At 43.9% G+C, this 12,552-nt stretch overlaps 1 protein-coding gene across 4 annotated transcripts in view; it reads left to right on the plus strand.

The window, feature by feature from the left end:
* The window catches only part of TIAM2 (TIAM Rac1 associated GEF 2), a 112,002-nt gene that overhangs the window by 23,117 nt on the left and 76,333 nt on the right, over window positions 1-12,552 (plus strand). For all 4 annotated transcript variants that reach the window (XM_047733390.1, XM_047733392.1, XM_047733393.1 and 1 more), the window contains exons 6-7: window positions 3,935-4,120; window positions 4,799-4,945. In XM_047733390.1, coding sequence (XP_047589346.1) covers window positions 3,935-4,120; window positions 4,799-4,945 — 333 coding nt within the window. The remainder of the gene's footprint in view (window positions 1-3,934; window positions 4,121-4,798; window positions 4,946-12,552) is intronic.

Raw genomic sequence — 12,552 nt, forward strand, 5'->3', positions numbered from 1 at the left:
GTATGGTCACAGACTTTCTCCATGTCACGAGTCTTTCTGAGCTTGTGAATCTGCCTTTTTGCTTCCCCCCTTCCCTTCAAGTAACCCAAGCATCTGAATCCATGTCTTCACCACACTCTCACCCAGTGTTCTCCACGGTCCTTCTCTCAACTTCAGTGAGTCTGTCGAAAGAAAAATTGGATACTTCGTTGTTTCTTACCCAATCACAAATGTTGATTTACCCTTAATGGCGGATCTTCTCTAAAAGAACCATGGCCTTCAGGGGCGCCTGGGTGGCTCAGTGGATTAAGCCTCTGCCTTCGGCTCGGGTCATGATCTCGGGGTCCTGGGATCGAGTCCTGGCATTGGGCTCTCTGCTCAGCAGGGAGCCTGCTTCCGCCTCTCCCTCTGCCTGTCTGTATGCCTACTTGTGATCTTTCTCTGCCAAATAAATAAATAAAATCTTTAAAAAAAAAAAAAAAGAACCATGGCCTTCAAAATGGGAGAAATCGTCTTTAAAAATAGAATAGCTGTGTGGCTGATGATGATGGGCTCTGCTGTAGAAATCTGTGGAGGTGAAGGCTGGGTCTGTCAGTGTTCTCCAGAGAAACAGAACCAACGGGATCTATGAGAGAATATGCATAAAGAGATTTATTATAACAAACACAGTCACACGACTGTGGAGACGCATAAGTCCTGAGAGCTGCAGTGTCAGCAAGACTCAAGAATGGTACCCTTGGGGCACCTGGATGGCTCAGTGGGTTAAAGCCTCTGCCTTTGGCTCAGGTCATGATCCCAGGGTCCTGGGATCGAGTTCCGCATCGGGCTCTCTGCTCAGAGGGGAGCCTGCTTCCCCCTCTCTCTCTGCCTGCCTCTCTGCCCACTTGTGATCTCTGTCTGTCAAATAAATAAATAAAATCTTCAAAAAAAAAAAAATGGTACCCTTCCCATTCCAAGACTGGCAGACTCTGGGCCCAGGGTGGGCTGATGTTTCAGTTCCAAGTCCAAAGTCAGAAAAAAAAAAAAAAAACCAGTATCCCAGATGGAAGGCCACTAAGCAGGAGGAATTCTCTTTTCCTTGGGGAAGTGTCGGCCTTTCTGGTCTGTATTCAGGCCTTCAGCTGGTTGAAGAGGCCCGCCCCCACTGGGGAGGGTCATCTGCTTTACTCAGCCTACCCATCTAAATGTTATTCTCATCCAAAAACACCCTCATAGAAACACCCAGAGTAATGTTTGACCACAACTCTGGACACCCAGTGGGCCAGTCATGTTGATGCCTGTAGGAGTAACCATCACAAATGCTGGGTCAGGATGAACATAGGAAACATTGTTGAAATGGAGAAGTCATAAAGTCCCTTCTGGTTTGTGTTTCTCATGAAATTTAATTTTAAAATGACCTCTGCCATGTACAATATTGATTGAGACACCAGTTCTCTTGAAACATAATCCCATATGTTAATGAACTTCTTCATCTCTGTAAGGTCTGCTTTAGGCTCTCTGGGTCCCCTAAGCCCTTCTTCCTTCCAAATGACGTGAGCATTTGAATCTGTTTCGTTCTCATGGATTTACCTGCATTTTGTCCCAGCATTTGGGTGGAGATGTCCAGCCATGCTGAAGATGATCACAGTGTTAATGGCAAGATTTTAAGACTGCCTGTGTATTGTTGGCGGGGAATGGTCATCACTTTCCAGTGATGTTTTGATGTGTAGTCACATAAATACATTAGGTGATGCCTTTACAAATGCTTTGTAAACTGCAGAATTCCCCGAAAATATAAGTGTATCATCTTCCTTGGTCTCTCGTGATTGGCATAGACCCAGATTTTGTTTCACGTTTTTTGTCTTTTTACTCTGCCATGGATGGTGTGGGCTTCTTTCTTTCATGTTATCTAACGCCTGATGGGTTTTCTGTCCTCTGATGCTTCCATCCCCAGCACAGTCCCTAGAAATTATCTTGTAAATGTTTTCACATGAAGGGAGAAAGGAGGGATACGCTTTAATACACTGCCCAATCTGGAAACATGTACATATTAGAAGACAAAAGAAGGTGTCTGTAATTGTAGATTTTTCAGGAAATCAGCTAGAGAAGGTATTTGAGAGGCAGAAGTGGGGTATAGTTTTTCCCGTGGCTTATAGCTTCTGGTAGGTGTCAGTTTATGGTTGTGTAATAACCATTTGTTACTTTTAGAATCTAGAATTCTCTAATGTGGCAAGATGAAGAAGAGAGAGTTTGGACTGGCTTCTTAGTCCAGAGCTGTGTCCTCACTAAGGCTATGAACCAGAATTGCTGGAGGTGGTTTCCTAGATGTCCTACTTACTGGATAGATTCTTCACATATCTGGACTGGGCATGTTCATTGAGAAAAGCCAACAGGTCCTTCTAGTATTCATGAAAGGCCGACACCAGGTGGCTATCACACCGCTAACATGCATGTACAGAAGCTTGCACAAGGTTAAATTTGCTATGGAGTTTGAGAATCTGGGACTTTGTAGCTTTGCTGACAGACCTTGATGAATCAACAGATCATTTTAGATCTGGTAGCCATTGTATTTCTTCCATGTAGAGAAGGTGCACGGTGACCTTCTGACGAACTTGATCCGGAGGACTTGGAGTGGGGGCTGTGTGAGAGTAGCCGGAGTTTGTGTTGCTTTTCTTTCGGGAGACTGAAGGGACCAGAGTGTTAAATGTTGGAGACCCTTCAAAATATCATTTATCCGGAATTAACGATTGACCTAGAAGGTTTGCTGTGAAGAGTTAGAACCTGCCTGGAGGCTAACCCTGGCCAAAGCAGCGATGTAGCTGGTGCGGGTGAAGTGACACGTGCACCCTTATGACAAGCCTTCACTGCAGACCCTCTCCTGAATGTGGAGAAGCTCTGAATGCCCTTGAGAAGGCAGCTTTCCGCTCTGCCGCTGAGTCCCTGTGTTGGCAAGTTACTAGAGCCTTTTTCACCTTCTGGTTTCTCTTTAAATAAAGGTAAATATGTTTTGATCCTTGGCAGGAGGGAAAGTGGCCCTCAGAATTTGACCATCTTTCTTTACCAATTGATAACTTCCATTTTGAAGAAAAAGCTCGCTGACATTTCATTGGTGTGAAAATGCGTTTTCATTTCATTCAGATGTAGAGACGGTGATTATTCTCTAATATACTTAAAATTGGAGTAGAAGCTCTCTTTGCCTTTACCCCTGAAGTCCATTTGCTTCTTATTGAGTCATTTACTCAGAATGCGCAGCATTCACGTAAAAGACAGCGTGTCCGTCATCCCGCATCTGTGTGCAGTTGAGTTAATCTGGTGTAAGAGCAGAGGCTGGCAGTGTGTAGGGAAATTCAGCTAAGTGAGACAACTACTTACAGTTGTGTGTCCTGCCTTTGGTTGGCACGGCTTAGCGTGCTGGAGTTCTCCAGAGGTCATGGTGGTGTGGCCTGGGTTTGGATTGGGACCACCGGCTTTGTTCTGTTTTGGGCCATCCTGATGAAGTCTGGTGCTGTCTGACCCACTGTGTCTGGGCAGGAGGGCTTGAGAGGAGGGTGAGCGGGGAAGGTTCATTTCCACCATGCAGCACCGGCTGAAACAAATTGTTCTGTGAAGTTTGTGAAAGGGACCGTATTTTCAGTTGGACTCATGAAACCTTCTCATTTTCATTTCAATCACCCCTGTTTGTTCTTTTTTTTTTTTTATAATTTTTTATTTTTCAGCATAACAGTATTCATTATTTTTGCACCACACCCAGTGCTCCATGCAATCCGTGCCCTCTACAATACCCACCACCTGGTGCCCCCAACCTCCCACCCCCCACCCCTTCAAAATTCTCAGATCGTTTTTCAGAGTCCATAGTCTCTCATGGTTCACCTCCCCTTCCAATTTCCCTCAACTCCCTTCTCCTCTCCATCTCCCCTTGTCCTCCATGCTATTTGTTATGCTCCACAAATAAGTACCCCTGTTTGTTCTTAAACAGATCCAGCAGTGGGAGCAGAACCTGGAGAAGTTTCACATGGATCTGTTTAGGATGCGTTGCTATCTGGCCAGCCTACAAGGCGGGGAGCTGCCAAACCCCAAGAGCCTCCTGGCCGCCGCCAGCCGCCCCTCCAAGCTGGCCCTCGGCAGGCTGGGCATCTTGTCGGTTTCTTCTTTCCATGCTCTGGTAAGTTCCTGGGAAAGGCTGTGTGGCGTTCGGGGAGGATTGCAGATGCTCCCCTTTTCCCAGTGGACCGCCTGTCAGGTGCCCTGTGACTTAGCCCCGTACTGCCCAGGGAGTCCCCGGGGTGGGACACTGCGGGGACGGAGGGTGGGAGGCAGCCCTGCTCCGGGACTCTCTAGTTCTCTGCTGCCGCTTCTAGGTACCCAGCGACTTGTAAACAGTTATGAGATAGTCACCTCTGCATCTGCCGTTCTGTCCGTTTCGCTTCCTTCCATCAGGAGGGTGGAATCCCTGAAGAGAGGCAACGAGGGCATGAAGAATGGAAAGGCTGAGCGAAGGGGGTTTTGTCCGTATTACACAGAGCCCTGCTGGGTTTTCCACAGTGGCTCCCGGGTGGCTGGCTTCCGTGGCGAGCACGAGCTCCAGCCTGGGGGGGGTATGCGGGTCATTTTGCTGACCCCACTGCTCACCCTGGACAGATCAGAACATTGAAACTCGGCTGGCGTTATCCAGATAAGAGGTAGCCATACGGTGCATGCGTGTCTGGTATGTCAGACACGCCGTAGCTTTTGGGCAGAAGTGATGATTACAGAAAGTAGGGCTTACTTCTGTTCAGGCAACAATGAATTCTGTCATCCGGGTAATATGCTTTAAGATGTTTAAACCTGTGTTTTTAATTAGGTATGTTCTAGAGATGACTCCGCCCTCCGGAAAAGAACACTCTCACTGACCCAGCGAGGAAGAAACAAGAAGGGTATATTTTCTTCATTAAAAGGGCTGGACACACTGGCGAGAAAAGGGAAGGAGAAAAGACCTTCTATAACTCAGGCAAGTTCCTCAGGATAGGAGGGACAGCAGATTTACTGGGAAATCCTGGACAGTCAGCAGATCACAAATGTTCAACAACCGTTAAGAATGAGATAGAAGTTGAATCAAAGGAATGCAGTCTTGGCATGGGTTTTTTCCAAAGGGGAACACACAAGTTGCCCAACCTCCAGATGGCACTTCCGAAAATGCATTCACACCTTGCTCACAGCTGCAGCTCCGGGCACACAAACACAGAATCATTGCCTTTAGAATAGTTTTTCCCCTAAGATTTGATATTAAAATAAACATGTAAAATTAATAATAGAATAACGGCAACCAAATTCTATTGATAGTGCTGGACACTTTTCTCACTTAAACTTTATGACACACAGGAGGCATTTTGTCATCAGATTTTAGAGATGAGAAGCCTGAGACATGGTGAGGTTAAGTCCCTTCCTCACCCTTGTTCCCCTGGCGCCCGTGGGGCGGGGCCTGGCTTCGACCTCCCTGGACCCAGGGCTCTGCTATACTGGGCTGTTACAGCTGCTGATTGTCCTTGAGGAAGGACACCTGTTTTAATATTTTATTTTAAGTAAGTAATTTTAAAGAGATTTTATTTAATTGAGAGAGAGCGCGAGAACAGGAGCAGAGGGAAGGGCAGAGGGAGAGGGAGAGGCAGACTCCTCGCTGAGCAAGGATTTCCCCATACAGAGCTGGATCCCAGGACAAGGATCATGATCTGAGCCAAAGGCAGATGCTTAACCGACAGAGCCACCCAGGTGCACCTGTTTTAATATTTTAAAAATAATCTGAGCACTCATTGCTGAAATGGGGCTCATGTATAATGAATTGTCTCCAGAACATTTTGAATACTTCTATCTGAAGTATTTCCTAATGACATTAGTAGATGATAATGAATTTTATGTTGCAGACGGATATGTTTTAGGATTATTGTTTTTCCAAAGGCTGTTGAAAAGATGAATTCTTTATGTGTTAATCTGATCCTTTAAATGGGAAGGAAAAATATGATGAAGTCTGAAGAAATTCCTGGTTGTACTTTTAACATGTTGTTCTGAATAGGCTTCCAGTGTTAGAGGGTCACATCTGGAACTTGATTTTCTGATTTTATATGGATATTTATTTGCTTGTATGTCCTAGTTTTGGGAATTGTGTGAATCACAGATAGAAGCCACTCTTTTGACCTGTTTATAGCCCTAGCATCATAAGGGAGGAGTGGTGGACAAAAACACATGAACCCTCTTTTCCATGGCCTCTGTTTTCCATATTCCTGCAAAATTTTTATATATTCCTATACAGTGGAAAGGAATATCCTATCTAAAAATTGTGGTTTTACTTGTAGTTTAATTGTAAAGTAATCATGTGTTCATTGTAAGTGGGAAAACATTTCTTCATTATAGATGGTAGTCACCTATATACCATTGGCTAATGCTAGGCTTATATTTTTGAATTGAACTTCTATGAATGTATTTGAGACAAATTTTGTTTTAATCAAGACAGTCAATCCTGTCTTAATAATGATAGATAACTTGCTTCTTTTTCTTAGATGTTGACATTCAAACAATATCTGAGCCTAATATGGTCTTTATCCCATCCGATGTGGTAAATGTTCTTAACGTAAGCTTTCTTGAGAAGCAAAAGCATTTTGATGAACATTTTTGTTTTAAAAAGATAGGAAACTAATTAGTGTTTGTATTTATGTAACTCAATGAAGTAGAGGTGGTAGGTACCCTAAATGTTTAAAGGGCCAGATCTTTAGTGTTTATAACTTCAGTACAAAATCTAGAAGATAAAAATTAGAAAAAGGAAATCATTCCTTGTCCCTCTACCCAAACACAACTGCTGTTAATGGTTAGGTATATTTCTTCCCAATTTCTGTTCTCTTGTTTTGTGCACATTCAGAAAAGAGTGACAAACCCAACTTTGAGCTGTTTTACATCTTGAGAAATGTGTACTTCTTGGTTAAAAACAGTATCAAAAAGATCTAGGATTGCTGGAATAATAAACAACATTATAGAAAAGTAAAATTTATAATCATAAGGGAAGTAAAAAAACCAACTTTTCCTTCAAAGTTAAAACTTTAAATGCAATAGAGGAGTAATTGGTGTAAATTGTGATATGAAGATCCTATAAAAGGTTATGGAACATAAATGTTTAAATACTGAAAAAGGGTAGCTGCCAAATGAACATTGCAGAGCCATTTCATTAGCCTTTTCCGCCACTCCTGTCCATCAGGTGTTTGATTTAAGCGGCAGATAGGCATTTTCTGGAACTTAGCTTTCTTAAAACTCCCAATAACTCCAGTGAAGGGAACGTTGCTGTGGGGGGCAGCCATCTTGTTTTACACTGATGACGCAAACACAATTGGGCAGTGCTAGTTCACAATCTTTACATGAATCTGTTGAAAATAAATTTAGAGTTCATTGTTCGTGTGTAAGAAAGCAACTGATTTCTGTGCATTGATTTTATATCCTGTCACATTACTGAATTGCTGTATAAGTTCTAGTAGTTTGGGGGTGGAGTCTTTTGAGTTTTCCGTATAAAGTATCATGTCCTCTGGGAAGAGAGAGAGTTTGACTTCTTTGCCAATTTGAATACCTTTTATTTCTCTTTGTTGTCTCATTGCTGTTGCTAGGACTTCTAGTACTATGTTGAACAACAGTGGTGAAGAGTAGACACCCTTGTCGTGTTCCTGATCTCAAAGGGAAGGCTGGCAGCTTTTCCCCATTGAGGATTCATATGGTCCCTAGTCAGCAAATAAGAGATATTCTCAGAATGCCAAGCAGTTTTGAAGATACCTAAATTCATGGTAACCCTGTCTTAAAAGTGGCATGGCTAGTCTAAGATCAAAAGAGCAACTTTTGTTTATACTTCCCCTGTTGCTCAGCAATACTTACCCTCCTTTGAGAGTTTGGTGAATCCAAAATTGCATGTTCCTCTTAGGGTGGTTGGAGATCTTCACAGACAGTCCCTCCAGGTTGTGAGTCAGTAGCCTTTGCATCACCAAGTGCCCTCAGTGGAGCGGAGCACAGGGTCCTTGTCTAGACTCCAAAAGTTTCTGACTAAACGACTCAGAACCATTTCTGAATGGAATTATGGGAGTAGGGATGAAGTTATGCTTTTCCTTTGGGGTTCTTTTTCAAACCCGCACCTTCCCCTACAGCTGTGTTTCATGTTACTGAGCAATTTCTCTGTCTTCCCCAAATCATTTTGTCTTGAGTTTTATGTCCAGTAAACCTCTCAACTATTTGTGGAAGTTGAAACCCGATTTTTAATAGGCCTGGACAAATTTAATATGCTTTTGCAAAAGTAGGCAGTATTATTTAATTAATTGGGATAATTTGGCCACTTGACAATTTAGTTGGGAAACACTGAGGAACGGTTGTTGACGGGTCCTGAAGGAAGGGTAAGGGAGGTAATTTCTGGTGATCCTAAAATTATACAACACAGACAGCTACCTCTTCTATTTTCCTGTGAGCTTGGCCTGGACTGTGGGCCCCAGAGCTGTCCAGTATGCTGTGTTGTTGTCGACACTGCTCCTAGTGGGCTGCTCTGCCTACGGTGTCCTGAGGTGGGGTAGAAAATCTCCATTCAAAACCCCATTCCCTTTCACCTTCCCTTCTCAGAGGTCAGGGGCTACAGGAGCTTGGGTATGAGACAGACTGGCTTATGCCAGGGGCCATGTAGTTATGTTGCTCCTCTCTTTCTTGGTGTTTTCCTCCTCTTAGATCAGACCAGCCATCGGGCCACGAGGAAGCCAAATCCAAACTTTCCTTTTTTTTTTTTTTTTTTTAAAGATTTTATTTATTTATTTAGAATGTGAGCCGGGACGGGGGAGGGTAGAGGGAAAGAGGGAATCTCAAGTAGACACTCACCCCTCTCCCACTGAGAGCCCCATGTGGGGCTCAGTCTCACAACCCTGAGGTCATGACCTGAGCTGAAATTGAGAGTCAGATGCTTGACCGACTGAGCCACCCAGAAGCCCCTCAAACCTTCCTATTTATAAATCATACCAGCAAACTGTCAGACTTATAAGTGAATGTAATAATTTCAGTCCCCTGCCCTTTTATTTCTACATATATGCGGAGCCTATTTCAAAATCCAGATCAAATTACCATCTTTTTTAAAAAACTTGATTAAAAAAATTATATCACAATTACAGGTTTCCCCATGAATCGGAAGTAGGGCATTCCTGTGAAACCTTTCATAAGCTGAAGTGGCAAATACCATTAATTTATCTGGAAAAATTTTGAGCATTCCCAGACCCAAAAAATAACCTCTTGGGTTTTTCTGATACCTTAGGGCACATCTCACGAAAGGATACACAGAATAAGTCGAGGTGTAAAGCTCAGATGCTCAGGGACCCAGTTCCGAGCTCCGTGGCTGGATCTCACATGCAGGTGTAGCCCCAGGGAAGGACCTTGGCCGTGCCCTCTTGCTGCTGGGGTGTGCGTGCTGTCCCTACAAGGGCTTGCTGATGCAAAACAGACGCTGAATATGTGTTTGCTTTTCACCTGATTTCATCAAAGTGAAAATCTTCTGCGGATTTTTTTCCCTTAGCTATAACAGGCACAAACACAGATCTTTCAGGAAAGCAAAGTGACATAAGGGGAACTACAGAAAAGCGGGGACACGTCCTCTTCTTTGGTCTGCTTCCTCTTACCCTCAGTGATGCAACCACGTTGTGTCGCCCCAGCAGTCTTGTAATTGGGACCCTTGCTCTGTATAGTTTATATTTTGTGGTTATGTATTCTCAGTCCATAGCGCACTAAGGATAGAGTATCACTTACTACATCTGCCTGTTGTCTATATTAGATGCAGTCCTTTAATAGTCATTGAAAAGTCATGTTTGTTGTGCAATAAAAAACAGTGTGAAGGTTGTATCTCTTCTGTCGCTAAATAATTTAAAATTCTTTGAATGTTAGGAAATTGTTTCACAAAAGCATTTTTTTTTTCTTTTAACTGAAGTTACATCAGGCTTTGGAGAGAAATTTTGCTGAAAAAGCTGTTGATGGTCAGAATTAAGCTTAGTGCTTATTTAAATTGTGCTCAAATTACCAAGTGATCTTCTTGTGATTTAATCGACAAGTCCCAGCGGCACTATAATCAGTGAGATGAAAATATTGCATCTGTTTTTTTAAAGCATATACACTTAAACATTTATTCCTATTTTAACTAAGAATTGTCGCTGATATAGGGACACTGAATACATTCTTTTGACACGTAGGGCTTCTTTAATTGTGTGTTTGTCATTTTTGGACTGCAGAACTCAGAAAACTAGGTTTAAATTGAACTGCAGGTGAATTGAAGGGTGTTTGTTTTTTGTATTTCTGGGACTTAAAATTCTGCCTGTTGCTGGTTGAATCATATTTTACTAGTTTTCCTCTGCTGATCATTGTTGGAGTATACTGATAATTTGCACAGACCATCTTCTCCTTATAACCAGTGTATGACGTCCATTTGTGATACAGAAAGGCAGTCATTCCTGAGCGTTGGGAGGGAGGGGTCCCAGGCATCTTTTAACTATTCCACTCTAATTGGGGCACCATGTAACAGTCCCAACAGTGAGTCATCCTAATTCAAAATCTGTTAAGACTGGAGTAAAGCCAGTCTTATTTGAGCATTTTTGAAAGGACATTTTGGCGAGCCCAAAATGAAAGCTTTTCATAGCATGCTTCTTGATGAGTAATAATGAGTCTCAAGCAGAGTTTGAAGGGAGGTGTTTGTTACTGGGATTGTGACAGCACATCCCCCGCTGAGGCTCTGGAAGGCAGCTCCCCGAGCAGCTTCATTGCAGGAACTGTGGAGCCCCTGGGCCTTGGCTCTTTCTCCTGGAAAATTGGCTTGGGGTGTCCCGACTTTCTGTGGCTGCGAGTGAATGAAGTATTGTCCCATGAGTCATTAGCTCCAAACTGGAAAAAAAAAAAATGCTAATGTTGGTTTTTTAAATGGAAAATAGGAATGAAATCACTTACTCTTGACCATAGCGTAGTAATCTGTTTAAGTGGGACCCCGCGTAACATGCACGCACGTACACACACACACACACACACACACACACACACAGGTACATAGATAGGTTTTTGTTTTCTCTTCATATCAACTGATGTTTGGGCAGCAGCCCAAGAAGGAGATAAACACTTTGTCTTCCATGACATTTTGCTGTTACTAAGAAAACCCAGAGCATGTACGTCCTTTTGTGTTTTCTGCTCATCTCACTTGCTAATAGACTTTCCTTTTATCAGCGACTGTGGTGGAGGGCCCGTTGGTGACAGCCAGATTGTGATTTTGCTCCTCACTTCCCTTCAGTGATCAAGTAGTAATTAGAAGCCATTTGATCCAGAAGCATCTGCTGTGAGAACGTGCGGAGTTTCAGTTTTCTCTCCTTCAGGCACACTGAGCGTGAGTGACACGACCATTGATGGAATAGTGTGATCATTGATGCCTCTGTAGAAGTGGCCTACGAGGAGGGCATGCCCGGGCCAGGCGTGGGTGCCAGGCCCCCGGTTCGTGCGGATGGCCAGTCACGGCCGACCACGCGGTGACCCCAGCGCCCGTAGCTCCTCAGGGTTTTGAGACAAGGACCGTTCTCCCGCACCTCTTTATACTGGCCGTTGTTGAATTTCGGGGCTTAATTCTGCAGTCCAGGCTGAACTTCACCGAGTTCTTTGACGTTGTCAGGGCCCCTTACAGGATAATGCCTTCAGATGCCATTCCTCCCACTCAGGGCTCCTAACCGCCCTGTGGAGCTGTGGGGTTCAGCCCCCTTTAAAGGTGAAGAAACGGAAGCCCAGAGACATCAGATAACCAACCCTGGCGAGACTGGGATTTGACCAGATGGTCTGTTATATTTTTGCTGTTATCCGTGTTTTCTCCAGAAACTGGGAACCTTGAGCAGGCTAATTGGAAACCAGGTTTTTTTGTTTTGTTTTGTTTTTTGATTTGTTTGTTCTTTTATCAATTTTTTAAAAAGATTTTATTTGTTTGAGAGAGGAATTGAACAAGCAAGCACACCAGTGGGGGAGGGGTAGAGGAAGAGGGAGAAGCAGGCTCCCCGCTAAGCAGGGAGCCCCACTTGAGGCTCTATCTCAGGACCCTAAGATCATGACCCGAGCCGAAGGCAGACGTTTAACAGACTGAACCACCCAGGTGCCCCTGGAAACGAGTTTTTAGCGGGAGGGGGAGGGGGGTTTGGGGAGAGGTGGAGTGGGAGGCAGGTTGGGTTTGCACAGCCTTGGGAGTGTGGCTAGCCGCTGGCTCCTGGGTAAGGGGTAAAAAGATGAAGGAGACACCTCAGAAAAGGGCGGGCTGGAAAAAGAGCTTTCCAGATGGCTTAGTTTGTTTGCTTGTTTTCAAGTTTCTCTTTTCCTCGGATGGAAAAGAATGGCTTTTATCTGGCGCATTGAGAATAAAGCCACACTGTATTCTCATGTATAAAGCCATGCTGTATTCTCAGCAGGGACAGCATTGACCCTTGAGGGGATCAGCCTAGTTTTTGTGCCAAGTGGGCAGAGCTTACAACCACCTAGGCAATCTATAAACGTACAGCCTTCTCTTTTTCTTGTTCTAATTAATTAGTCCTTTCCAAATTCTTGATGTCTCCTTGGAAT

The sequence above is a fragment of the Lutra lutra genome, chromosome 6 (assembly GCF_902655055.1).
Source record: "Lutra lutra chromosome 6, mLutLut1.2, whole genome shotgun sequence".
NCBI lineage: Eukaryota > Metazoa > Chordata > Mammalia > Carnivora > Mustelidae > Lutra > Lutra lutra.